Source organism: Scatophagus argus, chromosome 9 (genome assembly GCF_020382885.2).
Source record: "Scatophagus argus isolate fScaArg1 chromosome 9, fScaArg1.pri, whole genome shotgun sequence".
Taxonomy (NCBI): domain Eukaryota; kingdom Metazoa; phylum Chordata; class Actinopteri; family Scatophagidae; genus Scatophagus; species Scatophagus argus.
In genome coordinates, this window is record NC_058501.1 from 18,309,028 (window position 1) to 18,336,945 (window position 27,918).

General features: G+C 42.0%; 1 protein-coding gene across 4 annotated transcripts; it reads left to right on the top strand.

Annotated features, from left to right (window-relative positions):
• Window positions 1-2,361: 2,361 nt before the first annotated feature.
• lipeb (lipase, hormone-sensitive b) lies at window positions 2,362-27,753 on the top strand. 4 transcript variants are annotated; one of them, XM_046400437.1, is made up of 14 exons: window positions 2,362-3,002; window positions 3,457-3,493; window positions 10,393-10,634; window positions 11,483-11,767; window positions 13,009-13,099; window positions 14,156-14,301; window positions 14,678-14,863; window positions 15,984-16,136; window positions 18,640-18,784; window positions 19,513-19,740; window positions 20,573-20,758; window positions 21,780-21,961; window positions 22,761-23,027; window positions 23,638-27,753. In XM_046400437.1, the coding sequence occupies exons 3-14, from the start codon at window positions 10,395-10,397 to the stop codon at window positions 24,019-24,021; spliced, it is 2,493 nt and encodes an 830-aa protein (XP_046256393.1). In that variant the 5' UTR covers window positions 2,362-3,002; window positions 3,457-3,493; window positions 10,393-10,394; the 3' UTR covers window positions 24,022-27,753. The 4 variants fall into 4 exon arrangements, with proteins under 4 accessions (XP_046256393.1, XP_046256391.1, XP_046256392.1 ...); XM_046400435.1 differs by lacking the exon at window positions 3,457-3,493; XM_046400436.1 differs by lacking the exons at window positions 2,362-3,002; window positions 3,457-3,493 and adding an exon at window positions 5,934-6,439.
• The last annotated feature ends 165 nt before the right edge of the window (window positions 27,754-27,918 follow it).

Consider the following 27,918-nt stretch of genomic DNA (forward strand, 5'->3'; position numbering starts at 1 on the left):
TTTAGGCATTTAGCTCTTTTACGTTCTGCTTCAGTGAGCCACGTTTCCTGTCAAAGCAGATGGCTGTTGTATTAAATGTTGTCTCTGTGATCTTTTTGTTTAATTAAGCTGGACATTTACAGCTCATTTTATCTCTTTTTTGTCATTCAACTTTCAGCACCGCTTATGTCCGTTGCAAAAAACAGTTATGCTATTATGGATTATGCAGTTGTAACTGAATAAGTTGACAGATGCTGGGTTTAAAACCTAATAATGAACGAGTGTATAACAACATGTCATAACTGTTGTTCCTCCGCAGTGGTTATAGCTCAGGATGAGGTGGATTTTCATGTGGACATGCCCTTTATGAGGGCGCACTTAAATAAACCAGCTTCCGTGGAGTGCTGCTATAACACCAAAAAGATGGATTTGCCAGTCTATTGGACCGTACAAGTTCAAGATGACAATGGAACCCAGAGTTGGCAAAACATTACATCTTCAGAGCGTGTGGTTATGGGTACCAGAAACAAACATGAAAAAATCTGTCAGACCTTGGTCTTCAATTATGTCCAGCTGAATGACTCCGGGCTGTACCAGTGTTTCCTGTACAGCGGGAAGAACAGACTCACCTCACATGGCACCTACCTGCATGTTTACAGTGAGTGTTTGTATGGTGGTGAAAGGGGCCCCAATTACAGTTCACACCAGCTTGAAATGGTGGTACTTGGAGTGTGTGTGCGTGTGTGTGTTTGTGTTTAAGATAAGATAAGATAAACTTTATTGATCCCTCAATGGGGAAATTCACTTGTTGTGGCAGCTCACAAGAGATGGAGATGAAGAGATGGAGTCAAGCAAGCTCTAAGAACCGCTAACACCTCATAAGCCATAAATCCTTGTTAATCTTAGTCTACCCAAGAGCTGTGTCAGTGGTAGCATCATTGTATATCGCAGCTTAGAAAATCTTTACATCATCAGTATGGGCTCATTACAGTCTGCTGCCCAGTCATTTACTTTAAATAGAACCAAGATTAGATCAAGTTGTAGTCAAGCTAATATGTGGCGGCATTTGTCACACCGAAATTCCACTTTGCATCATAATCTCATTAAATGCAGATGGCAGATGTGGAAATGTAAAACAAATGCTAAACTCCTCGGGGGATTATATGTGAGATAACCTGCATTAGTGTACAAGGCCACCATTACCGTTAGCTAACAAAACGATCAATTGTTTATTCATGTATTTTATATGTGAGACCATGTTCTTTGTACTAAATGGTACAATTATATAACAAGCCAGTCTATTCCATAATAAATCTCCTCGTCTTAAATTGAATAATTCATCAGTTAGTCTGATTCTTTTTTTTATACACTGCAGCTACATTTAATTGAATGTTCTTGCTTGTATACCGAAACCTAGAGGAACAACTCTCTCACTTCTGGTTCCTATTTATGTGCCTAGAACCCTTGGAGAAGACACTAAAACTCCCTGAAAATACTAAAAACAAGATCCTGACAGCTGAGGGAGTCTTGCTGTTCCTGTGTGTGCTTTTGCCTGCTGGCACCCTTCTCTGCCAGGTCAGAAGGTCATATTATTATGACCGTATGTACCATACACTGAGCTACCCTTGACCCATAGCATTAATGTTAAAGCAATGGCTACTTTCCAAAATTTCACAGTCGTAGTATTGCCCTATCACTACCATGCTAAGACACCGGAAATTATTGCAATTTATTAGCCACTTTGTTCCCATTGCAAACAGTCATGCATTTCCCAAATGTTTATTTTCCATGGTGTTTCTTTCCTTTGATCTGTTGCACCATTTCACTGTTTTACCAACTTCTGTGTTCCTCTTCACAGTCAAGGAAAGTACATGAGCTGGAGAGGAAGAAGGTGAAGAGGGAAGAGGAAAACATATATCAGGTTAACTTTAAATAACTTGCATCCTCTGTCAGTCTAACACATGTCATGGAAGCAAAGACGTGAATGAATATATTACGTGTGCAACTAATCAATTTAACATGCATATGATCCATTGATTTCTGCGTGTCAGTTCAATTCCCATTTTTCTTTCCTCATACACCAGGGGCTGAATCTGGACGATTGTTGCTCCACATATGATCAGATTGAACGCTCCCAGGCACATGGCCCGTACCAAGATGTGTGCACTGTTGCAGAGGAAGAGGGGGAATTCCAACTGGAAAAGCCTTAAATGGGAGAAAGTTCACTGTATTTTAAATAACCGACGTTGCAGGGTGTGGTAGCAGAATATCAGGTTCATTCTTTACCAAACTCGAGTTTTGTACATAGCCTGCAGTTACAGTTTTAGCATCTGACAAAATATTGTTTTTTTAATGGCTACTTTAAAATTATTCTTTCTTGGCATGCGATTGTCAAATTTAAGCACACTCGGTCTAAAAATATAATGGTAGCTGTCTTTGCCTGTGTAATCTCAAATGATACAGTGGCACCCTCAAGGTAAAGCTCCAGAGCAGCACCTGAGTGGTGGCGATGTTATTTTCTTTTCAGCTTCTTCAGTGATTATTAAAAACATCTATATAGGTCTAGGCTTAATGAATATCTCGCATTTTGCTGAATTACCTCATTGTGTGTTACTGTTACAGTTTATTTGCTTTGTGCCATTTCGGTAAGTGCTGAACGAATAAAGTTGTGTAATAAAATCCTACACATTATCAATTGTCTAAATAGTCTATAATCTCGACTGAATGGATAAGGGCTCACTTTTCCTTGGCCGAGTTGTACAACAAAGGCAACTGGGAGGGCGCTTATCGAGTTTTGAGTGCCGTGATTGGCTATTGGATCGAGACGCAGTCGTTCATTGGCTTCCATTTTTGGCACGGGCGGGGCCTTGGCGCTCCCAGGCAGGTATGAAGGAGAGACGTGGGAGGCGGTTCGTAAACAGAGTGGGCGAAGATGGCGTCGAATAAGAAGAGTGGTGGGAATAGCAGATTTGAGAAAAGTGTGAATGGAAGACGTTCGTCAAAACACAAAGAGGGTCCAGTGGGTGAGTTTATTTTGTGCAGTTTCAACCTCACCCCACCCCCCGTCGCTCTTCCCTTTAGTAACGTCCCTTTTTTGACGCTACTGAGCTGTCACCTCCCGCTAGCGAACGTTAGCAGCTATGTTAGCTGCCCTCTAGTCGCCGTTATAAACAACTAGGATTTAAGCCACAGGGTCTGTCTTTGTTGCTTACATCCTGTCATTGTTTTATGACATCAAAACAAAGAGGCACTCAGGAAATTTATGCACAGACTGATTATAAGCTTAGCTGAAAGACGTGCTCGACAGCCAACTTGCTTCGCTGGGTTGTCCATGGTTACGAGGATTCCCCATTCACAGCTGCAGAAACGTTCTGCGTACAGTTAGTTGTAGCAGTGGTAGTACTGTCATCCACGTAGTATTTCACCGTTTAACTTTAGTGTCGTTTATATTCACCGTTTCACGTTCTGTGCCCCCAGTATCAGCTGGTGACACCGACAGGATCCACCTGAACAGGTAACCTTACTCCAGACATAAACGAGAGGGGAGATGCGTGTGACAAGATTAACAACCCGAGTGGGATGGACAGTGCATTAATCGATTAAACGATCTTACAGGGTCAGTGGTGACATGAAAGCAGGCTGACACGTGATGACAAATGGGCAGAATGTGAAAGAAGGTCGACAGGATCCTGCCTGTATGCACTGTGAATCTACTGTCACGACTAAACAAACTCCCTCTTTTGCTTTATTTTCCTGCTGACAGGACCACTGCGTCACTGTAACTAGAACAATCCAACAATTCTCAAATCATCACATGAAAAGGCTTCATTAGCTTTGTCCTGGGCCTAACATTATTCCACACGTTGTCCATGTCTTTACAACAGTAATAACATATTTTCACCTATTCATGAATGGTGTGTTTATGAAATCTTTGGGCCTGTAAAATTAGATTAGGAGAGTTTTAACTTAATCTTACTTGTTGCTCAAGGTTGTTAACATGCTCAGATTTCAACATACCTGAAACACAGATTTATAATTTTCTCTTTAATTTAGGGTGATGCATTATTAAAGTGAAGGGAGCCTGATGTGTTCCATTTGGAGGGAGAGGGGGGTTGTGGGGGCTCATTGTTCTTAGTTTCCTGTTGTGCGATTTGGCCTTGTGTGTATGAAGGTGCTCTGTCTGGTCAGAGCTTCCTAAACACAACACCACAGATCCCCTGTTGTTGGCCCTTCCTCTTGCCTATGAGCTGCACAAGTTTGCTATTTTTAAAGCCTGCATCTTATAGACTCTCTGTCGCGGAGTACCCGAAGACTGACCAGACTTGTAGAAGAACTAAAGAGTTTTACCTTTTACTGTGTCTCATCATATGATGAATGTTCAGACTTTCTACTTGCATAGATGGATGAGGATATTGTGCTGTTTATCCCTGTTTTAACCCCAACCACTGTGTATTCATATACTTGGACTTAACTTTACCCAGACTTTGCATTTTGTCAACCAAAACTCCTCTAAATCCAAGTCACAAAAAAATAACCAGTGGAATGCACTCCCTAGTAAAGAGTATGGACAAGCAAGGAGAAGTTTTGCTAAAAACATTGGAGGTCACAGAAGTTAACATAGAAATAAATATGTACACATACACAGAGCTATGTGAATCTATAGCGGCAGTCTACAAGAACATTTAGGGTCTAGAATGCATAGGGCTGCATAACTTCTTAATCAGTCAGACCTGCCTGAGGTGACAACAAGTAAGATTAGGCCCTGATGTGTGTAGAGATATGTATTGATAGACAATGATTAGATACAGGTGGCAAGTTTGTTTTTTGTTTTTTTTACAGAGGAGTGGAGATTAGTGTGTATATATATAAAAAAAACTTGTTTCTTGGTTCATGGCTTAACTTATCACCAGATCTCTTGGAGCTTTAATAACAGGTTTTATCTTGCAGCTAATACTCCTTTTTACCAGCAGACGCTTGAAATTGTTGTGGGGAAAAACACATGTGTTACTGAGATAACAATGATGCTGGCACCATTCAGTAAGTCGTGTCAGTGTGTTGGTGAGCCAAGGTGCACACTATCAGGATGAAAACTGAAACTGATGGAATTCAGCCATTAATATTTTTTTTTTTATGATTTAGACCTGTTCATTTTCTAGTGTCATATCAAATGACATATCAAAATGTCTTTCATGAGATAAACTTCTGGAGAAGCGAGCCTTAAGCACAACAAATGAAAACTGAAAACCCTTGTTGTGACTGATGACAATAATAACAGAAAATTTCCTTAGTGAAGTCATACTGTTATCTGTGTCTCAGTGTTCTTGGTTATGTTTGTCTGTCTCTGTGGGTGAAGAGTCATAGCTCTGTTCCTTCGACTTATGGGACTATCATCTGAGATATCAGCCAAGAAGTCCAAAGCAAAGTCATACTTTCCCTGGAATAGATTTCTCTGAGTAACATTTTCACCTTCTATTCTGAGTGTGCATGCTTTGTCCATGTTCTGCATTCATTGCCAAACATTAGCGTTTCTCAACCATTGGCACGTCCAGCAAATTCCTGCTGCACACACAAACAGCAAATATATGTTCAAAGGTGCTATATAAATATTCTTCAAAGCACAGAAGTCTCACACGGGCTCTACCAAATGATAATATTTCAGTGTTAAGTACAGCTACAGGACTTGACAGTTAGCGAATAATTGTCAAGTGAATATTCCAAACATTTGTTGGTCTGGTTACAGCGTCATGTGAGGATATTTATCCTTTTCTTTGTTTATGATTGCCATTCTTGGTTTTTGACTCTAAGTCACTTTAAGTCAACTATAAGACATCATTATGTGCTCTGATAACAAGTGCATTCATTATTTTCAATTTTACAGCCAATTTAATCAGTAGAGTAATTGATAATTAATGCTTTGTGGTCTTTTAATAAATACAAGAAAGCAATCAAAATGCAATAATAACAAAAAGCCACAACTGAAATGTTTTTAATATTGCATAATCTCATAGTTGTGTCCCTGCCAATGTCTGTCTGTCTTAGATCTGCCAGTTAGGTTGAAGGTCACAGGGAGTTGCAAACTTAAGCACCAATAGCAAAAGAGCCCAGTGTGACAGGGAGACAGTTAACTGGCTTGGGGTTGTCTGTAGCATCCCTCCCCTTTTTAAAAAGAGGCATGGGAGGGACAGGCAGAGAGGAACGAAGAGGACAACACATTGCCTCTGAGTTGAATATGTTATGACAGGCTGACATACAGAGGTTGACAGGGGAAGAGCCACATCGTAAAGACGACAGAGTGACATACAGTGAGAAGGACAGCAAAACCAATTGGAAAACCCTATCTCTTTCCTCTCTGCCACTCCTCTCTCCTTCTCTCTTTCTCTCATTCTCTTTCTTTTTTCCCCTCATTGCTTTCGTGGAAGAGAGGAGACAGACAAGGACAGAGCCTTGAATTCAGACACTGGTAAACACTTTACTTTTTTCTTTTCCAGCTTGTCAGTTTTTAGTCCATACCATCAATTACTCACTATGCCAGAAGCAGCCTGCAGGTAAACACTCATTTCATGCTGTACGTTCTCCAAGCAGGAGTCATTATACGTCTGTAATGTCGCTGCTGTTGGTTGTTGTACATGACTTATTAATGCCCACTGTCATCCATCTTTTATGTGGAGAAAACAGGTGCAACTTAATGGTTGTCATGGGCTTACATTGACCACTTGTTTCACTAATACAGGACTGGCTGATACTGAAACATATTGTTAGTGTATTGTTGCACAAAAGGCAAAGAAGATCAGGCAAGTGGATGAGTTTTCTTTTTCCTTGCACTAGATGCTATATTGACAGCTATCCTGTTGTGAGATCTTTTGTCACAAAGGTGAAACCTTCATTTGGCATTTGCATGTTTGAGTAAGCTCTCAATAAGATCTTACTCGTTTACATAGATGTTCATTTCTGTTATATTTGCATATGATGTACATAGATAGGGGTGTAATATGTACTGGCTTTGTGGCTTCATTATCATTGAGCAAGTTTTAGAGCAGCTTATGCTGATCAAGGGTTCATGAGGTTCATGCCAAGCTTACTCAGTCAACATAAGGTCTATTGACTTGCCATGCTGAGAGAGTTTTACCCCCCTGCTCTAATTAAGCATTGTAATTTTAATTTTGGCTGTTCACCCACACTGATTTGACTGCTGTATTTGGTTCTGCAGCCCAGTGTTTTGGGTGAATGGTTGACCAAAGCAGCCATTGTGTCCCCTGAGACAGATGAATGTGTATTTATAGATGTTCTTTGTGTATGTCTCTTGGTGTTTCCAGTTTTATGCTGACATAATGAGCTAAGTTGTTTCGCAGTAAGTAACTGTTTCCTGTGTTGTCAGGTTCAGAACATTCACACTCGGTGCATAATCCCCTTGTTCTTGGCCAAATCCTGAGATGGAGCAACAATACCGGAATTTTATATGTGTGCTTGTTGAATTATTTTGACATAATATATGCAAATACTGTAAGCTAGATCTTTATGCTGAATTTTTCATAATCGTGTACATCTTAGGTTTGTCAATAAGTTTCTTAAAGATGAGCCACAGAAAGACAAACTAGTCATGCTGTCATGCAGAGACGGATCCTGTTTCAGAGTAATTTAATTATGAAACAACCAGATTGTGACAGCAGAACCAGTTGAGATTACACTGAGATAGAGAGACATTTGCACATTTACAGCCATAAGCTCTAAAAAGTCCTATGGATAAAAAATATACTCTTAGCCCAGCCTAGTGTGTTAATGTTAACCATCTCCGAATTGACCTCAAATTCAAGATAACAAATGTAGGTCTTGATGACCAGAGATAGCTTAAGGAGACAGTTTGCTATATTTGTAGATCATGACTCATTGTCTCACATCATTTGAATGGCACAGTAAATTCTGTTTTAGTGTGGAATCATGGGACAAAGTTATGTCAGTGTTCCATTGACATGGTTGAATCAATGTGAAATTAGGCCCCAAGCTGCTACATGAAGCTTTGCAGGAGTAGATGGTCATGATATTGAAATCAAACATGTCCTCATTGTGGTGATGCTTTATGTAGTCTGGCTTTGCTTTTCATTTTTCAGCCTATTTTTGACCCGTTTCTATGCCCCAGGTCCAAAGAATGCCTGGTGATTTAAATAGAACATTCCCTAAGATAACATCACACACACAGTAGGGTTTGGTTGGCTTCTGGTTGTACCGGTCCAGTCAGGTGTACAGGCTTAAAATGGTACGTAAACTGGCATTTGTCAGTTTGAGAGGTTCTGGAAAAATTAAGAGGTAGCCTACATGACAACAACCTGTACTCACAGTTCTAAATCCAGCTTGTTTTGTAATGGTAATAAGTGTGAGTATCTTCTGTTAAAATGTACAACATCAAAGTGTGTTGTACTGTTTATATCTAGAACATTGCATACTAGAAACTTAACTCATTTATTTTTCCCAGAAGGATACTTTTGTTCCCTTCCAATAAGAGCTCTGTACAGCGCAACTGTGTCCCTTTCAGGGATGGGGCAGGGGAACATTAAAAGTGTATAGGACAGATAACCGCATATTTCTGAATGGCCATTGATTTCTCTCAGTGTTACAAGGCTCTGCTCTGTGAGATTTGGGTCTAATGTTGGGTGTGTTCGGATGAAGCATGATTTCCAGTGCCGGCGGGGGGGAACAGCTTGGCAGCACACCACAATGGAATTGGTTATGTATTCCTATCCATATTTAGCACAAATTTAGCATCTAGCAGAGTGTTAAATAATGAAGTGGGCTATTTTCAGTTTTGCCAACTCTAGAAATCTTGGTGACAAGATCTGACTATCCCTTGCCTAATCTGTGATAAATTGGCATCCAATATGGAAATCTTTGCCTGTAGAGGGGCATGTTGCCTTTCAGCTCTCACTGAAAGGGGGAAGGAATGAGAAGCAAAGTCAAGGCTTCCGGCTTCCTCCCACAATACCAAAAACATGCACATTAGGTTAATTGGCTACTCTAAATTGTCCCAAGGTGTGAGTGTGAGAGTGTGTGGTTGTTTGTCTTTGTGTGTTGGCTCTGCGATTGACTGACCAGTCCAGGGTGAACCCCGTCTCTCGCCCGTAGTCAGCTGGGATAGGCTCCAGCTCCCCCGCGACCCTGACGGATAAGCGGTAGTGAAAATGGATGGATGGATGGATTTAAATGGATTTTAATTGATATTTTTTATTACTTCATTGAACTAGCCTCAGTTAAATTATTAATAGCACTCGACTGAAGATGGGTGTGTGTTAAGTGAGGCTCAAGTCATTTGGATGTTCATTAGGTATACATGCTGTGGTTTAACTAAAGATGATTTAACACAGCAGGGTCTTTGTGAACACAGTTATTGTGGACCGGTCATTATCTATTATCTCTCTGGAATGGTAAAATGTGCTTCAGCCCCCAAGGTAGTTTGTTAACACCCCTCCATAACAAAGAAATTATTTTCTTCTGCCCTGTCTGCTTCACTTCTAAAATTCTTTCCCTTTTGCTTTATTCCCCGAGTGTGCACCATCCCTTCTCCTCTTCCATCTAACTCTCAGCATGCCAGTAAAATATAGAGTAATTACCAGCGGGTTCCCAGGCTTAGGTGTTGTGGAAACAGACGTCTCAGGTGACTCGGCAGAAGAGCTCAGTCCAACAGGAGGAATCCAACTGGGACATGGTGTCAGTTCTTTGTTGTGCTGCATTAGGACAGAGATATTGGAACACTTGATAAACACACTCAGCTGTGTATAGTCAGCCGTATACCTCCCTTTGGGACTCTTATGTGAGTGTGTTTCTGTGTTTTATCAATGTATGACTAATCTGTGTTTGTTCCCAGCAGCATGACGTTAGCAAAGGGCCTCTGCCCTCTCCTCCTGTTCCATGCATGTCTGCCTAGATCTCGGTGGATTTTGGCTGCTTAGCCACGATTTACATCATTTAATTTCAAGGCTTACTTAACACGTCTCAATCGATGGGCTTCTATATACCAGGCTATGGGTGATTAGTTAATAGGAGTAAAAGAACATTATGTAGGATATATCCACCTGGTACAGTTTCTACATGCTGATATCAAGTCTGGTGTGGAGCAGAATGTGGATCAGGGTGCTCCTTTTTATGCTTGCAAGGCTAGCTGATAGTCAAGTTTTAACAACTACAGAAAATAATTACACAAAATCTGCAAGGTGATATAATTAATGTTGGGATCAGAGGGTCTTATTGAAATACAAGAACCTATGTTAGTAATTCTCAGCCTAATGAAAAGAGAATTTGCTCTGTAGAATACATAAAGATTAACATTGCTAAAAATATGATTATGCACACCCATCGCTACAACACACAGCTGTTTTCTGTTTTGATTTCAACCTTTGTCTTGCTTCTCTGTCTGGCTGCCCCTAGTGATGGACACCAAGGCTGTGTTTGCGGCCCTGTACGGCGTGTGCGAGGAAAATGCAACGTTCTTCTCAGGAGGAGCCAAAGGGTCGCAGGGTGATGCGGCACGGCGGCTGGTGGACGTCATGAAGCTGATCCAAGAGCACGCTCGCAGTCTGGAGCCTGTCATCTCTGGCTTTGCTTCAGTTTACCATCATTTTGACTTCGACCCTCACATACCTGCTAATGGCTATCGCTCCCTGGTCAAGGTGGGATGTGGGATGTTTTCTAGTTTTTGGTGTGTATGAGTTAGGTCTTGGATCTCTGTCTGCAGTCTCATCTTAACCCAGTCCAGCTAGCTCTGAGAATAACAATCCCCCAAACCGCAATACATTCTTATCAGTATTCTCTCCACACTGTGAGAAACTGCTCATCAGCCCTTGATATTTCTTTGTTTCAAGGTCATTCCATTTGTTTTACAAATTGATTTTATGTTGCAAATCAGGTTAGATAAATTCCTCCAGCTGCAGAATATCTACCCCTACTGTACCCACTGTACTTTATCTTCTACAGATATTGATGAAACATCCCAACCTCCAGTGGCTATAACCCACCACAACTGAACGAGTCTAGCAGAGAAGCAAATGAATGCTGCTCTGTTTTCTAGCCCCCCCCCCCCCCTTTTTTTTTTAAATAATCCTTCTCATCCCCACATTGCTGCTTTTACTAATCTGTAACACCCTGGTGAAGCAGCAGCAAGCTTTTCGCATGCTTGTGTTGAGGCATACAATCATACATTATTGCTTCCCCTTCAAGTTAACACCTTAATCTTAATTACAGCTTAAGCAGGCCCAGAAGACATAGCCCTTTTCAATAATTGCACAATTCTAGAAATGCAGTTAATTTGTTATCATGCAAAATGTTATGTATCCATTTTTAGAAAAGAAATAACAGCCCGACATTCATCATTCATTATTACAAGAATGAGTTTGTAATTTAACAAAGCTTGAGTTGAATTGAATTTAGCATTCAAGAAGATGTCCTGGCATGGAAGGTCACATTTTGTCTCGTCAGTGTTTCCACAAGTTTTACTGACACAGTCTTCATACTTTGGTAGGTGGTGCGCTGCTGCCTTCTCCACATCATCCAGAAGGGGCGCTACATCACGGCCAACCGCCGCAGCATCTTTTTTCGAGTGGCACACAATGCTGGGGAAATGGAGGCCTACTGTAACGCTCTGTGCCAGCTGCGCGCCCTGCTCTACCTGGCTCAACGCATGCTCCATGACAACAGCCACGGCAACCTTTTTTTCCAGGATGAAAGTGGCCTCAGCGAGAGCTTTGTCCGTGAATACTCATCCATGCACAAGGGCTGCTTCTATGGCCGTTGCCTTGGCTTTCAGGTGAGATGAGATGGCTAGTTGGGCAGGTAAGAATGAGGAGTGAAGAATGACGAGAGACAGACATAGCAGTACCTCATTGTTGATGGTCCAGAACTGCTGGAGGCAATGAGGGCTTAGAACGATATTCATTTCCTACAGCAAACCATCTCACCACACCACAGAGAAAATGTAATGAAAAGAAACCTGTTGCCATTGGAGGACAGCACCTGTGCCAGGGTGGCAGCGGAGTACTGGGAAAGATATTCAGCTCCAGACTTATCCACTGAACATACACTGTTGGCATCTTAGACTAGAGGGGTTGACCCTGAAAACAGAGCATGGTGAGAAGTGTAATATGTAAAAGCCAGGAAAGCAGAAAGATATTATACAGAGCTACAAATGACTCCTGTTGCTCAAACCTGCAGGTAAAATGAAATATGTGAGAAGGGTTTGGATGGAAATGCTCCTCTTTACAGCTAGACTCTCTGTTCTAAGTTGAGCTTCATGACTCGTTGAAGCCACCACTAAAATTTCAAAATTTTTTGGTCTAGTTAAAATTGGCACAATTATGTCAGTACTTCCTGAGCAAAACCACAGCAGCCAATAAAAGAGACATCCTGGAGCAGTTGACAGTATTGCCCTTGTAAACATTCTAGCCCTCGAGGCTAACGTATCTAGCATACTGCTTTTGACAGATAGTAAAAGTGACAGTTAATCTCTCTTCCAGTCCTTGATGAAGAATAGAAAACTCATTGATCGCATCTCCCCAACCATTTTCTCATTCAGACTCCTTTATCCCGGTGCTTTTGTTTTTTCTCAGTGCATAGCATGACTACAGAAAGTTGTTGCATCATGTCAGTCTCCATTTTGTACATCTGCTTCCCCATGAGATCACTTTGAGATGGTGTATTTCTCCATCTGGCACAATGACCTTAGTGATGTCATATAGGTTGAGATGCTCCAGTTTGTCTCAGGGGTGGTGTTGTGTGCATGTTTGAGCGTATTAATTATTATTAAGAGCATCTGTGATGTTTCCTCTTATGTAACCTGATTTCGTCATTGATTAGTATTCTAAAACTAAAATGTGGTCTGAGCCCAGCTTTAGACTCTTTTGTTATTGTCTATGTGTCACCTGCTCTGCTTGAATGATTACAGTCTTAATTGTGGCCTTTCTTTCTTCTTTTTAAATGAAATTTAAATACATTTTGACAATAGATTAGAATTTTAAGCCTGTCCCTGTTTTTGTCCATCCCTCCTTCCAGTTCACTCCAGCCATCCGGCCCTCTCTCCAGACCATCGCTATCGGCCTTGTGGCCTTTGGAGAAAACTACAGACGTCATCAGTCAGGAATAGGTCAGCTTCATCTTTACTGCAGCTGTATCCTCTCATCATCCAGCTGCTTGATTCATATTCAGAGATCGTTCTCTTCCCCATGCCTCTTCAACATTACTCCTTGGCCCCTGACTGTGTACCTTTTGATGTTGTGTGTTTGGATTGTAGATGCTCTTTCATCCTTTGGAATCTCGAGGGCTAGCTGGTGTGCTTCTTCTATATTTCACAATGTTTTGAACATGCACACGGTTGTGTACAGAGGCAGTGATAGAAGAACATGCACCACCATATATACATTTTCACCTTGCACACACATACGCGAAAATATTTAAGATTCAAAAAGGAATCCTTCGATTTTCATGGTTTCTTGTGCTCTGTGCTGCACCACAGTGGAGGCAGGCGGTATTGCACCATATGGTGAGTGTACTGGAACCCCCCCTCACCCCTTCATTATAGACCTCTGTAGTGAACTCAGGGTGTATGATATAATTAAGTTTCTTCTGTCTTAAAGCTTGTATCATCTTAAATGGTTCTACATACAGCACTGTAAGCTGCTTTAGCTATCCTGTGTGCGTTTTTAGTTTAATTACTGTCCGAGGTCATGGTACTGGAAAGTGCAGTTCCTTTTCTTTTCTTTACTGCCCGTCCATGACTTCTTAGAGAGCAGTGGATGCAGTTTGATTGCAGTGCTATAAAATGCTTCTGTTTCAACATTGCAGTAGCTCAGTAGTCCTGAAATATTTGCATGGCAATAAGATTATATTGCTGTGAGATCGTAAAAGCCAATTAACTCAGAGTTTAATGACTGTCATCAGGGGTCGCACCTCTGACCTTTACCATGCTTTAGTCCTCTATTTCCTTTCCTTTTCTCTTTCCTTCCTCCCATTCTCTCACTTTCTTTTGCGTTCTGAGTGAGATTTGTAATGTTGTTGTTCCATGTGCTGTGGAACTAGTCACCTAGTACAGTTCTAATGGTCAGTACACTTTCTTACCCTTTTTGTTTTAACTCTTACCCTGCGCTGTCTTTACCCATTATTATACCCCCCCTCATTGTGTTGTGCCTCCTCCCCTCCCCAGGTGTAGCTGCCAGCTCTTTCTTTAACTCAGGGAAGTATGCCATCGACCCAGAGTTGAGAGGGGCAGAATTTGAACGCATCACCCAGAACCTGGACGTCCATTTCTGGAAGACTTTCTGGAACATCACTGAGACCGAAGTCCTGTCGGTGAGTAAAATCTTAATGCTTCTTTTTTATTTACACACGCAGACAAACACGGTCATAGGATGCCTGTAATCTTTTCCTGTCATCATTACTAAATTGTATAAACAGATAAGGGTGCTGCCCTGTGTTTGATTTTAAAACTGTATCAGGAATATTTTACTTCGGAAAAAGTACCTTTCTATCTTTATTCATATTGGCCTACAGGCCGTTAGCAATAATAGAGTGGAATTCAATTTATGCGGTGGGGTTCATGATTTATTCATCCGGTTTCTCTCTCTAGTGACCTGGCTCGCTCTGTAACTTGCACTCTTCTCTTTCTATCTCCTGTCTTTCAGTCTCAATTCTTTCTGTCTTTTCCCCATTATCTCTCTTCCTCCAGAGTCTTGCCAGTATGACATCCACTCAAGTTAAGGTGAACCGGGCTCTTTCTGTGCCTCCGGTGCCCTTTGACCTTCCCCTGGCAGCCAACCACAGAGCATCTGTAACTATAGCTCCGCCATCAGCACACATCGGCACTGCTCCTGTTCAGATGAGGCTCATCTCTTATGACTTACATGAAGGACAGGTACTTGGATCGTTATTCTGTTCACACTGGAGTTGCACAGCTGGAAATGCCGTAAAAGGCTTCTTAATCTCAAATTTTGTGTTTGAATTGCCTGTTAACTTTTCTCACACTGCTTTCTTGTTGCCTGTCAAAGTATTAAGTATTTGGTATGTGTCCTAGTTTGACTGTTTTCCTCTACTGTCTCATTTTAAACCACTCTGCTATGCCGGTTGTACAAATTCTTAAAATATTCCAGCAGCATGGAATAGCATATCTGGTATTTTCTCTAGGCTGCGCCAGTAAACGACAGCTTCGACTCATCTTCACGGACTTAATCCCTTCCATTATCTCTCTCTCACCATTTAACTGTCATAGGTTTCACTGTCACTTTTTCTACTCGGCTTCCATGCTTAATTCTCTGCATGCCTACTCCCTCTCCCCATTCAAGTTTGTTTCACTCCTTTTACCTGCTGACCATTTGCGCTGTTTACCTCACCTACTATTACCTACACTATACTTCCACCCTGTACTACCTCACTTTTGTACTACCTCCAGAACCATATTTATTTTACTTTGTTTTACCTTATTCCATTTTATTTTATTTTATTCTACTATTATATGTTACTCATTCTTACGTTCTATGTATCCACCAATCACCAAGACAAATTCCTAGTAATGTGAAACCTCTTCACTTACATGGCAATAAAGACAATTCTGATTCTGATTTAGTAGCCTGGTACTTAAAACAGACATGGTATCAACCTTCATTTTCAGCCACTGATCACATTTTAGCAAAACAACTTTTTAATGTTAAAATACAAGCCTGCATCGGTGCAAGCCCCAGCCTCCAGCCCCAGCCTCCAGCTCCCACTCCCCTCCCTCCTTGTTCCTTTTAATGAATGGGAGTTAGTGTGCGATCATGCAGGCTCAAGGAAGGCTGGCAGCAAGCTGCTGCAGAACAGCAAGTTAATCCTTCTCTCAAAGGAGCCCTGTTGCTAACAATAGCAATAAGATATGTAAACAATGAAAACAAGGATTTGTTTGCGGTATACACAGTCTGGACAGTTATCATAGTGATGATAACGGCATCATTTGTTGTCATCATGTGAGTTTTTTTTGTCTTTTTCTTTATTTTATCCAGGACAGTGAGACTTTGCTGTCTCTCTCCCGCTCTGAAGGGGGAGCCATCTCTCTGTCGCTTGGGCTGAAGACCAAGCGCCTCCCCTCCTCTCCCTGCCTCCTGATCCACTTCCATGGGGGAGGCTTTGTGGCCCAGACATCCAAGTCACATGAGGTGAGATGACTAACTGGAAAAGCAGTGTGATTAGTTTAATTTTGCATGAAAATCTGAATCCAAAAGACCATTCTCATATTTATGTCATAGCATTTTTACAGCCTTCTGTATGTCACTGTATTTGACCTATCTGTGATATTTATAATGAAGCACTTTGTCAAAATACATGAAACTGTGTATAATCTGTCGTGTGGTGCCTATATTAACAATATGACACCTCTACCATTAGACCCCTGGCCCATGTGTTGTTTTGCCATGATTAGAGCTAGCATCGCCAAGGCTAAGTTCACCTTCAGTGCTTCAACTTCTGGCTTTGTTTTCTCAAATGAATTGTAATCAAATGTCAGCTTAATAAAGTGTTGAGGAGTAGTTGACGGTGGAGGAGCAAAGGGGTTAACAGCCTGGATCTCTTCCTATGTCAATAATGTAGTGTGTAATGAACCACTGAGCTAATTATTTTGTAATTAATCCCCAAAAATTTGTTAAAGACAATTTCCCCTCACCCCATGCCTTTTTTACTGGTGAGGTGTACACAAAGCTGGCTCCTCTTTTTCTTGTAAATTATTGCTTCCTCTCGTTCATTGTCCTTTATGTCTTAAAATAGTGTTGGCTCTCTCTGGACAGAAAATATTGTTTTATCCACCAGTTTTATTACTAGGTTTACAACAATAGCAATGTATGGAAAAATAAAAAGGAAAAGGAACCAATTCGACCTGCTTATTTCAACTTATTGAGAAAACTTATTTTAACATGGTTTTGGCCCACTCCTACTCCTACGCAGATCTGACCATCTGTGGCTGCGTGAGGTCTTTATATGGCATCAGGCTACTTATAACTACCACAGGACAGCACTCTGTGAAATCACCAAGGACATGGGCATCCTTGATCTGCAGCTGCGTAGCAACCAGAGGATGAGAGGGAGCAATCAGAGAAGGGGGTGAACGGGGCTGTCATGTTGAATTAACAGAGAACTGTACAACCCCGCAGAGGAAGATTACCCAGGGCACTAATGGAAGATTTGTCAGACTATCCTTCTCTCTTCTTCTTCTGGACTCTTCTTCTCATTACATCCTCCCTCTCAATCGTTCTAATATCTCAGAAAATCCTTTTCATTCATTTAGTGTCCTCCTGTGGCAGGAGCGTTTGCTCTCGTTGCCCAGTGATGCTGAGATCACAGGAATGTATGCACTGGCATCTGTGCTTTTAGCAACTTGGGCACACACACACACACACACACACACACACACACACACACAGTGTTTGGACAGTAGAAGTATAAGCTTGCAGATTAACTGCTTTGCCTGTCTGAGAATGAGTTGAACTGCAACTTCCATTAATTCCTACTTTGAGAACAGATCTGGGATCCTCTGAATTGGTGTGTGTGCTTGCATTTGTCTTTGTGAAAAGGATGCATGTGTAGAAGAGTTTCCTGAGTCATCTAGAATTAACCAGCCTTGTTCCTACACACACACATACCTCTTCTTTGTTGTGAGTCCTTTGCTCCTTTTATGCAGCAAGCCTGCACATGGACTCAAACATATGTTCACACTCCCTCTAGCCAGGCAACAATGGCTGTTGTTCACACACAGTTACACGCAGACACACACACACACACACACACACTTTAAGAGTTGCTGATTCGTACAAACCCACACCTGACCTGAGCCGTGCTTGAACTGCATGCACAGCCAGTCGTCACCGGTCTCACTCCAAGATTTCTTGTGACAGGTGTAAGACAGCAGCTTTAAGACAGCAGAGCTGACTGCTGGTGCTGCTACTTTTTTTTTCATGCTGAATCTGGTCGATGAGGCGACAAATAAACATACACACACCATGCTTTTCCTGGTATTGCGAAAAGAGAGCTGTCGCTTTCACCGTCAGCTCTGTCATAGGTAGTCAAAAATGTGTTGGGTGAAGATAAAGACAGAGGAGGAAAGGACAAATGCTTTGTGGAAGGAATATTTTGTCATCACATGTTTTGACACCTTTCTCACATTTCAAGGTCACTGCACTGCAGTTTTTAAGTAAAAGACTTGCCTGAGGTTGGTATGTGAATAATAAACGCTTAAACCAATGGTAGCAACAAAAAAAGGGAAACACTCCATATTCTGACACTGAGTTTGTTTTTGTAGACTCTTCCTTTAAATCCACACCATCCCCCTGCCTTTGTTGTTTTCCCTCATAGCAAACTAGGGAATAGGAAATAGAGGTGACCATGAGGGCATTGCTCATTCTGCCTTTGTCTAGACTGTAAGCCACAAAGCAGACGGATGACATCAGAGGGTCACATAATTTTCATAACTTTTCATCCTTTCTTCTTAATGTTCACCCCCACATGTCCCTCTAACCACATTTCTTTTTCTCTCTGTCTCTCTGCCTCAGTGTTTTATTGTGGCTGCTGTTGTTTCTCATAAATTTAACAATGTATAATATATTATCTGTGAAACATCTTTTCCATTCATTAATTCACCCCTCTGTACCCTTGTCGTCTTGTCTTGTGCAGCCCTATCTGAAGAGCTGGTCCCAGGACCTGGGTGTTCCCATCCTGTCAGTGGACTACTCTCTGGCCCCTGAGGCCCCCTTCCCAAGGGCCCTGGAGGAGTGTTTCTACGCCTACTGCTGGGCTCTGAGAAACCACCACCTACTAGGTACATCACCCAGCATTGTATGTACCAGAGTGCTGACTTTTTGTCTCCTCTGTACATTTTCAATTTGCTTTTTAATGTTGTGGTAAAGGTATATGTGGTTGAAATTATATATACATTTGGTCAAAAGAAATTGGTTTATTAGAATTCATGAGCAGGCACAAGAAAGAGGCACTTTCAGGGTGAAGATCCCCTTTGGATTGCTTTTGTAAATCCTCACCTACATGTTCTGTGTCACTCAAGAGGATTCATTCATCACTTTGAAAGTAATCATGCCGCAGTGTCTTGAATGGTACCCGTTGTTAGGCATTACCACACAAATTCTGATGTTCAATATTCAGGCAGAAAACAAAAGACATCTGTTAGGTTTTGGGTACATCCGACCGCTGAAGCACACTGTGTCAAATTAACGGTGATGGCAGTGTAATATGTTGGTGTTGTAGAACAAGAAAACAATATAACAGCCACGAGGCAGACAGTAAGACAACAGCAGCCACATATCCTCCTCAGCAGTTTCACTGTGGAGAAAAGGGAAACTGTTTCTTGATGTGTGTCACATTTCCTTTTTTGCACCTCAGTGGATTTCTCATAGATGCTGGAAAAAAAACATTTTTTTTCCCCTTGTCTGCTTTTATTTTGTGTTCCATTTTTCTCTGTTTCCCCATTGAATTCTGTTTCTTTCTTTGTTTTTCTCCTCTTCTGTTATCACTGTCACATTTTTATCTCCCCAGGTTGGACTGGAGAAAAAGTGTGTCTGGCCGGTGACAGTGCGGGAGGCAACTTGTGTGTGACGACATCGATGCGAGCTGCTGCCTTTGGTGTGCGAATGCCAGATGGCATCGTGGCAGCCTACCCGGCCACCCTGCTGACTGCCTACGCGTCACCCTCCCGTCTGCTAACACTTATGGATCCCCTGCTGCCGCTCAGTGTTCTCTCCAGGTGTCTCAGCGCCTACGCAGGTAAGAGAGAGAGAGTGTATGTGTGTGTGTGTGTGTGTGTCAAATCAAGCCATGATGTTTTTGTTTTTTTTGTTTTTTTCATCTGGTTTAGACTCGTTTTATTTCTGGCAAGCATTTCTGCTTGTCTCTGCTGCTTCACATCATTCATACTCTCCATAATGGTCTGGACTGCGGTTTATTATTAACTACCTGTGTAGCACATATGATTAGGTTAAGTTAAAAATGCTTGTTTTTCTTTCCAAGAATATAACAAGTATTTTCATTGTCGCTTAGTCTATTCTATCCCATTTGATAAACAACCATTTAGACTATTAAAAAATCAAGTCTTCAAAATTAATTACTCACCAGTTGCTAAAATAATAAGTACCAATGTTCATTTTAAATGATGAAAGGGCAAGTAGCTCTGAGAGCAGCTAAAACTACCATCTGATAAGCAAAATTGAAATAAATTGTTTGTCAGTTAATCTGTTATTGTGCTAATTTCTGCACCGTCCATCTGTTTGTTTAAAGTCATAATGATCATTTACATCACCTTGGATCTGTTGTTATTTCTATTTGTTGTAATTGATTGAATTAATGTAAATAAAGATACAGTGTGTGTAGAATTTAAAAAATACATGTAATCAAAACATCTTTTTGACATGAATGCATCGCCACCATCATTATGTATTTGTGACTGCAATACAGACTGCTGTGTGGCAGCACCCACTGTTCATGGTTTTCTTTTCTCTGCTATTATTCCTCTCCTGTTGTTGCTTTCCCATCTTCTCTGTTGCTCACTGACAAAAACACTTTTAATCTCTGTTGTCATCTTCCTCCATGGCTCCTCCAGGCAATGAGCCGCAGACAGAGACGCAGGTAGAGAAGGTGAGCACACTGAGCCTGGTGAGGAGAGATACGGCGCTGCTGCTCCGAGATTTCCGACAGGGAGCCTCCAACTGGATCCACTCTCTGCTGGATCCCAATAGATCGTCAGCCTCCTCCAGCACAGCTGCAGAGGCGCCACCGGGAGCCACCGGTATACCACACACTGTGACTGTGTGTATGAGTGCGTTTGTGCATGCATGTGCGGTCAGGTGGGAATGTGGACAAGATGTGGGCTGGATAAATGTTCTCTGGTTGGCAGCTATTGTGTAAGTTTTCTGTATATCTGCTTGTGTCTTTGATCACATCTGTCTGCTGAAGGTACAGTTCAGAGCTCTGTGTGTGTGTGTGTGTGTGTGTGTGTATTAAATATGCTGTATTAAAGTGTTATGAGTGCAATAACATCACCTGCCCCAAAGTTCATTTCCATATGGAGGAGGTTATAGGCGTGGATCCCCTTTATTCAGCATTCAGCTAACCAATTATCACTTTATCCCACCATGTTGCATAACACTCCTATAGCCCCATTCATATCAATTCACCTCTTTGGAGCAGCAGGGCTTTGACAGTAATTGTTAATTGTATCCACCGTAAATCTGGCGGTGAATTGTAATTTCCCTGGCGTCCCCTTAGCTAGGTGACACCCCCACAGCTGCAAACCCAAACTAATGAGAATGTCATTGGCGAGTGTACATTATTAAAAGGCCATCATGGTGCTGAGATGGTTCATTATTAAAGAGATGGGAGATGGGTAGCGCTTTGCGAAGAGACCAGCCATGACAACTCTTACAGCTGTGTTTTGACGGCTCAGGGCGGGCGGATGATATCACCATGACAGCGCAATTTGAATTTCCTCCACCCTCTTTTCCTCTCTTCTTTCCGATGTATCCCAATTTGCATTTTAGGCTTTTAACTATTGGCTGTCAACCAGAGGACATATGATAAGTGGAAACAGTAAGATAAGTGAAAGTGGTTGTGTACTACTGTTGGTGTATTTTCTCCTGTGTCCTTCAGCTGCTGTTGACCCCAAGTAAATTTGAGTGGCCTCTTCAGCCTATATAAACTATATACTTTACTTAGTGGGGTTAATGGTTATTTTTTTGTAGTGAATTTTTTTTCATGTATTTTGTTTTGGTAAATCATCTGTTTCCCCTTCTCTCCATCTTGTTTCTCAGATACAGTGAGGAAAAGCATTTCAGAGGCGTCCATCTCTTCTCCACATGCCGACCCCCCTATACCCTCTGAGCCTTCAGATTTCCCCAGCAGGAAATTATCTGTGAAGAGCCAGACATGCCAGGACTTGGGATCCCACAACAATTCTACGTCTCACAGTGCACCGCTGCTCTCTGAGCACACCGTATGTCACGCTTGAACATGTTTACATTGAGATTAGCATGCTCTCAGCTGATGCTCTTATCCAGAAGAAGTTAACAGTATTAAACAGCTAAGGGCTGCTGATGCTTAAAAGAACACTGGCTGTTAGTGGGGATTGCTGTGGGAATTAAATCCTGTGATTATGTACAGGTCTGTAATTTGCTGATAATTATTGCACCACTGCAGTCAAGAGAAATCACACAAGCCCTGTATCTATGAGCGTGTTATCTCTGCTTTCATACAGCTTCCATGAGGAAGATTTTAGCACACTGTTGGAGCTTTTTAAGAGGTTGAAAAACTTTACAGGCATGGAGCTATTTTGGCCCTCTGTCCTACAGTGCTGTATACCGTGCTATGGATTGCGGGCTTCATCTTGTTGAACTCAGCTGAGATTATGCCACCCATGCCTCACGAACAGATTTGCCTATAAAATGCTGACTGAATATCAGAACTTACTGGTTGTGTGAGTACTGGCAAGGTATTGCAGATTATCCTTGCATGTATTTTCACACAAGTAGACTGGATTAGTGACTGGCTTGGGAAAAATAGCAAGCAGAGGTGATGTAAGATTTTAAATATGCTTTTCCTCCTTGAAATAAGGATTGTTCAGCCAAGAGGCAGTGAGCCAAAGTTTTTGGATGATTTTCGCAAGGACAAAGTGTGGTGCATGTATCAACTCAAGTTTGTTTTCAATTATGGTATAACTTTATTTGACATCACTCTCCTTTGATCACTCAGTGCTGTATAGATGTGAATTATTTCCTATCTCCTCTTTTATGTAGCCAGAAGATGTGAATTTCTTCCTGTCCAAGGATGCTGATCCCTCTATGTCCAGTGACCTGTCCTCGGTGGCCATACCATCCCCTGCTGGAGAGGAGGTGTCAGAGACGGGGCACCCTAGGGAGTTTCCCCAAGGGTTTGAGCCACTGCGCTCAGAGCAGCTGGCTGAGATGAAGGTGCAGAGCTCTCCAGTGGTCAAGGATCCTTTCTGCTCTCCTCTGCTGGCTCCAGATAGCATGCTGAAAGGGCTGCCGCCTGTACATATAGTGGTAAGAAGAAGCAGCAGTTAAAATCATGATTGACAGGATGGTGTAGGTGCAGGTGGAAGGATGACATTCGTACAATTAAATACACTTAAAGGTTGCTCACTCATCTCAAGTGTTAAGCTGTCAATCAAGAGCTTTTGAGTTTTTGCAACTGTCTGCATTTGATTGCATGTATGATCCTCTCTGTTGAAGCTGATTGCTCATATGTTTCTTCACCAGGTCTTAAATTTAGCAGATATGTTATTGTTAGAGCATGCAGGGGCAGGCCAGGGAGGACCAGCAGAAATGGGGTTGGAGAGTTAAAACAAGGCAGCCTCAAAATGTCAGGAGACAGAGAGCTGCACACTGCTTACATTGTATCACAGTGAGAGAGAGAGTGTGATTGGGGAGATCGAAGAAAGAATGAAGAAATTGGTGCTGATTTTAAAGTGGCTAGAGTGAGTCAGCGAGAATGTAAAAGAAAGGAGGGACAAAAGAGACTGGGATGCTTGGCTTCCTTTTCTTCATCCCTTAATTAAGTTTCTTGACATGTCTGAAGGGAATCCTAATTTGCTTTTCCCCAGTTCCCACCCCTTTCCCTCTCCCTCACTACTTCTTTTTTATCTCCTCTCAGGCTTGTGCATTGGACCCCATGCTGGATGACTCTGTGATGTTTGCCAAGCGTCTGAGGGACATTGACCAGCCCGTCACTCTGTGCGTGGTGGATGACCTCCCCCACGGCTTTCTCAGCCTATCGCAGCTCTCCAGGGAGACGAGGGAGGCCGCCAATGTCTGCGCAGAGAGAATTCGCGCCGTCTTCACCCAGACAGACACACCCCCAGAGCCACGCAAGCACCGCAAGCTAGAACGGACAGATAGGGGTGTGTCAGCCTCTTCTGGGGACGCCAGTTCTCTCTTTGAGCTAACAGCCGGGAGAGGGGCTAAAATTGCTGATGGGGAGGGCTTAGTTGCTGTGGCAGCCCCAAATAACACTGACGTTGGTGGTATTGGACCTTAAATAAGGTTAGCTTGGAAAAAAAAAAAAAAAGAAAAATGGAAAGAGAAAGTATCCTTAAAAAAAAACAGAAAGTGGAAGGGGGTGGGACATTATTGGAGATTGCCCAGTTTTTGAGACAAAAAAATAGAGGAACATTAAAATAAAACTTCCACTGCTTGACAGTAATTCTCACCACGTGACTGCATACCGTTATGCACCGTAACAAATGCCGCAGACAAGATGATCACACTCACAAAAGACGATTTTAGAATAAAATGGTAATTTAGCAGCAAGTTAGATCAAAGAGCAGCACTCAGCCACACACGCTGCGCACGTACTTAACAGATTCGCTGTTCGGCAGCGGAGGCACAGACATAAAGCAGCGCAGAAGATTCTTGAGACAAGGCCTGAATGGGTGATTCATCTAGGCCAAGGCAGTCATTTGAGGTCCTAATCAGACAGTAGTAGGCACAGTATATGCTTCGGTGTGGAGTCATTCGCATCAAAATGGCCACTTGTCCTTTAGGGTGCCACTCTAAATCACATTTAATAACTCCACATTGTGTTCTCCATTACGCCAGTTTGGCAGTCAATACAGCTCACTTTGTAGCTCTTAGTAACTCTGTTGACTCTCTCACAAATAGGATTTCAGAGCTGAAACACAACAGACTGAAAAGCTCTAAACTGGATGAACATCATCATCATGTTATTAACCATGTGCAGTAGTATTACCTGCATTACTGTTAATTCCACATTTGTGAATGTGGTCAGTATGTACGTCTGCTTCTTGACACTCCACCTCCAGTATCCCTGGACTTTCCGTTCGGTCTCATATCCCACTCCCAGGAATGCATACTGATGGGAGGAAGTAAATGCAGGATATTACTTAGGGACACAGTGCCCTAATCTAGATGCTGCCTGGTGCTTTTTTTTTTTTTTAATAGTGCTGATATTACTAATGCAAAGATTGCATTTTATCGATTGTCACAGTGAAATTTGTGAAAATGCACAGAGATGCATTATTTTCTGAAGACAAGTACTTGCTCAAAAACTCTCTGTAAGTAATTTCAGAACAATCCTGGCTCTCTAATGCTGAAACACGCAGTGTTTTTATTTTTATTATTTGAAGTCTGAAAACGGGTGTTCTAGATTCTCTCATCTGCAGAACATGAGTAAGAGAAAGGATTAGCAACAGCAAAACACCCTCAGCTATCAATACATACGTTAAACTCCACTGGGCTGATTTCCTCCCAGCTTGTCCCCATTCCTCACCAGGCGTTACTGTTCACACTACCTCCCAGCACAGTACAGGTCAGAGTACGGCTTCTTTTGAGCCAGGGTCTTTCCTGACTGGCAGTCAGTTTCTACAAATTGGAAGCTTTTAGGCAAAGCTCCAGGACACTGAACAAGAAATGAGACTCCGTGAGTGCTCTGTAAAAGGCACTGAACTTGTATTTGGCCTAAACTAAAAGTGGGCTTGTGGTCCAAATTTCTTTGATCCTCACCATCACATCTGGGGTTGACTTTGTTTTTCCGATGACTTGAGGACACTCGTCTGAGCGTATTGCCACCGAAGCACTTTGAAGTACAATAAAATGTCCTTCGGAGGGTCAGTCCCTCTATCAGGTCCAACTAAATATAGATGCCAACAATGCTGGCACTGTTCTGCCCTTGCCTGGTAGCAGGGCTAGGGTTGCCAGGTCTGTAGAGAAGGGATGCTGTGTGATGAATAGGATTTAGCCGAATCTCTGAGTGCAAAATCCTCCCCCCTGTAGAAGAGGAGGATTTTCAGCAGCAAAGTCATGCTACAGGATTAGACCATGCTCAGTTCTGTCAGCTCGTAGTACTTACTGCAATATTTTTAGTCAGATTGATGGAGAGAACCAGGGCCGTGAAGAGGAAGAAAGTAATACACTCATCCTCTCGGAAATGCTGGGCTGAAGTTTGTATTTGCTTTACTAGCCACTGTTTATGCTCACTCTGCACTTTTGCAGAAGTTGATTTGTCAATCCATGCAAGTGTATATTAAGCCTGAGCTTGTATGTTTTTTTTCCCCCCCTTCACTTGGTCCCTGTATGTGTGGCTTAAGTGAAGTCTGCATGTGCTCACTCATGTGATCCCACCAGCCTCTGCAGTGTGTGGGAATCATGTGCGAGCTCACACATGGACACCCGTCTTTCTTTGTGTCATGTCAAGACAGGAAGGGCACTTTAGAGTCAGGAGACTATTTGTCACATTAATCACCTTGTCATCTGTTTTTGATGTAGTCAAGCCCCTCTGGGACACCACTTGTGTGTATGTGTGTATGTGTGTGTGTGTGTGATATGTATCGACTGGACTTGTTCATCAGTACTGAAAACACTTCCACCTGTGTAGCGGTGGTCTTTAGCACTTTGTTGTATAAGTTATGCGAGAGAAAAAAAAAAATGTGTCAAATTCACCCGCTTGCTGTTCACTGACCTCCGTATGCATCTTACCCTTGATGACCATTCACGCATTAGACTGACCTGAGTTGCAGATAATCGACCAGAGAGCCCATCTGGTGCTTTCGCACAGATGGGTTTTGCAGAGATGGGCGGGAGCTACCTTTTGAGTTTCTGCAGCTCCTGGCACATTTTTGGGTCCAGTGATGCTGTTATGCTGCCTGCAACTTACAGCCAAAAGGTTTGATCTAGAATTTTTTTTTTATCTAGTGTTGCTGCTTTATTACAGGGTCTTAACTTTTGATGATCCACAGAGCTTCATAATCACAATGAGTTGTCGTTACGAGTAGAAACAGTTTGAGGTCTTTCAGTGAAATGCTGCTCGGTTTTTCTTGGTTTATCCGGTTGTACAGCACACCAACAGTTTAACTCCTCGAAAGCTTTTCTCACTTGAAATGTTCTTTTCCCTATGCTGATTTTCGAAGAAGTGCAATGCAAAGTGCAGCGCTGCTACAAACATGAGCTTAGCTACTTCAGCTATTGGGTCTTAAAGCTATGCAGTTATATCCCAGCATTATGTCATTTTTCCTTTCACAGTTTGTTTCCTCAGAGATATGGTGATGCTGTCTTTTGTTGTATTATGCGTTTGAATCACCTCAAGGTTTGACTTGACTGATACCAATACCACGACACTCGTTTGAGTTCGGATAGTATTCCTGGAAACCTGATTCTTTCATGAATGCATTAAAGCATTAGACTGACCTCAGTTGCTACTCGGAAATGTTTTCTGTTGAGAAATACTCTTTTCAGCAATCAGTTAGACGACCTGCATCCATGGTTAAAGTTTGAAGCAGAACCAAAGGCTGCAGCCGGAGTCCTATGACAGATGTGCTTGTCTTTACCATTTGGTGTGTTTAGTGTTTGCTGTTAACTGGCGTCACTGAAATCGCAGGTGCTAGCCAGTGTCATAGCCTGCCTGTGTTGCATATGCAAATTACTCCGCACTGTAAAATGCTGTTACGATGTACAATATTATTATCCTTTCAAAAGAAACAAGCCATAGACTGGAAACAAAGCTGGTTTTAAGTTTACTTGTTTGTTTTTTTTTTTTATTCAAAACACCACAAGTGCAAACCTGTGAATCGTAAAAGAATGTATATTAAACAGTATGATTCATGGAGATATTTTTACTTTCTGATTTGTTCGTCTGATTGATTGCAGATTGATTGGACTGCATTTAATTTGCAGATTTCATACTAGAATGCTGTGACCGATAGGCTGTTTTCCTCCTTTGTTGATTTTTATCTAAATAAATATATTCTCCCATGAACTGCTGTTCTCTTGTCTTCAAGCTCATACGTTACTCCTTTCATTGCACCGATTAGGCTAAAGGTTAACCAAACGTCAGAGTCAAAATAAGAAATAGAGATTGTAACTCAATCTTAGCTTGCCAGATATTCTTGAAATATCTCATAACTTGATTTTGTTATTCTTT

Excerpts from the sequence above, each read along its gene's own strand:
- lipeb (XM_046400435.1), top strand. The coding sequence starts at position 2,912 with ATGGCGTCGAATAAGAAGAGTGGTGGGAATAGCAGATTTGAGAAAAGT. Across the intron at positions 10,635-11,482 it reads GCTATCGCTCCCTGGTCAAG|GTGGTGCGCTGCTGCCTTCT; the intron begins GTGGGATGTGGG and ends ATACTTTGGTAG. Across the intron at positions 16,137-18,639 it reads AGACATCCAAGTCACATGAG|CCCTATCTGAAGAGCTGGTC; the intron begins GTGAGATGACTA and ends TGTCTTGTGCAG.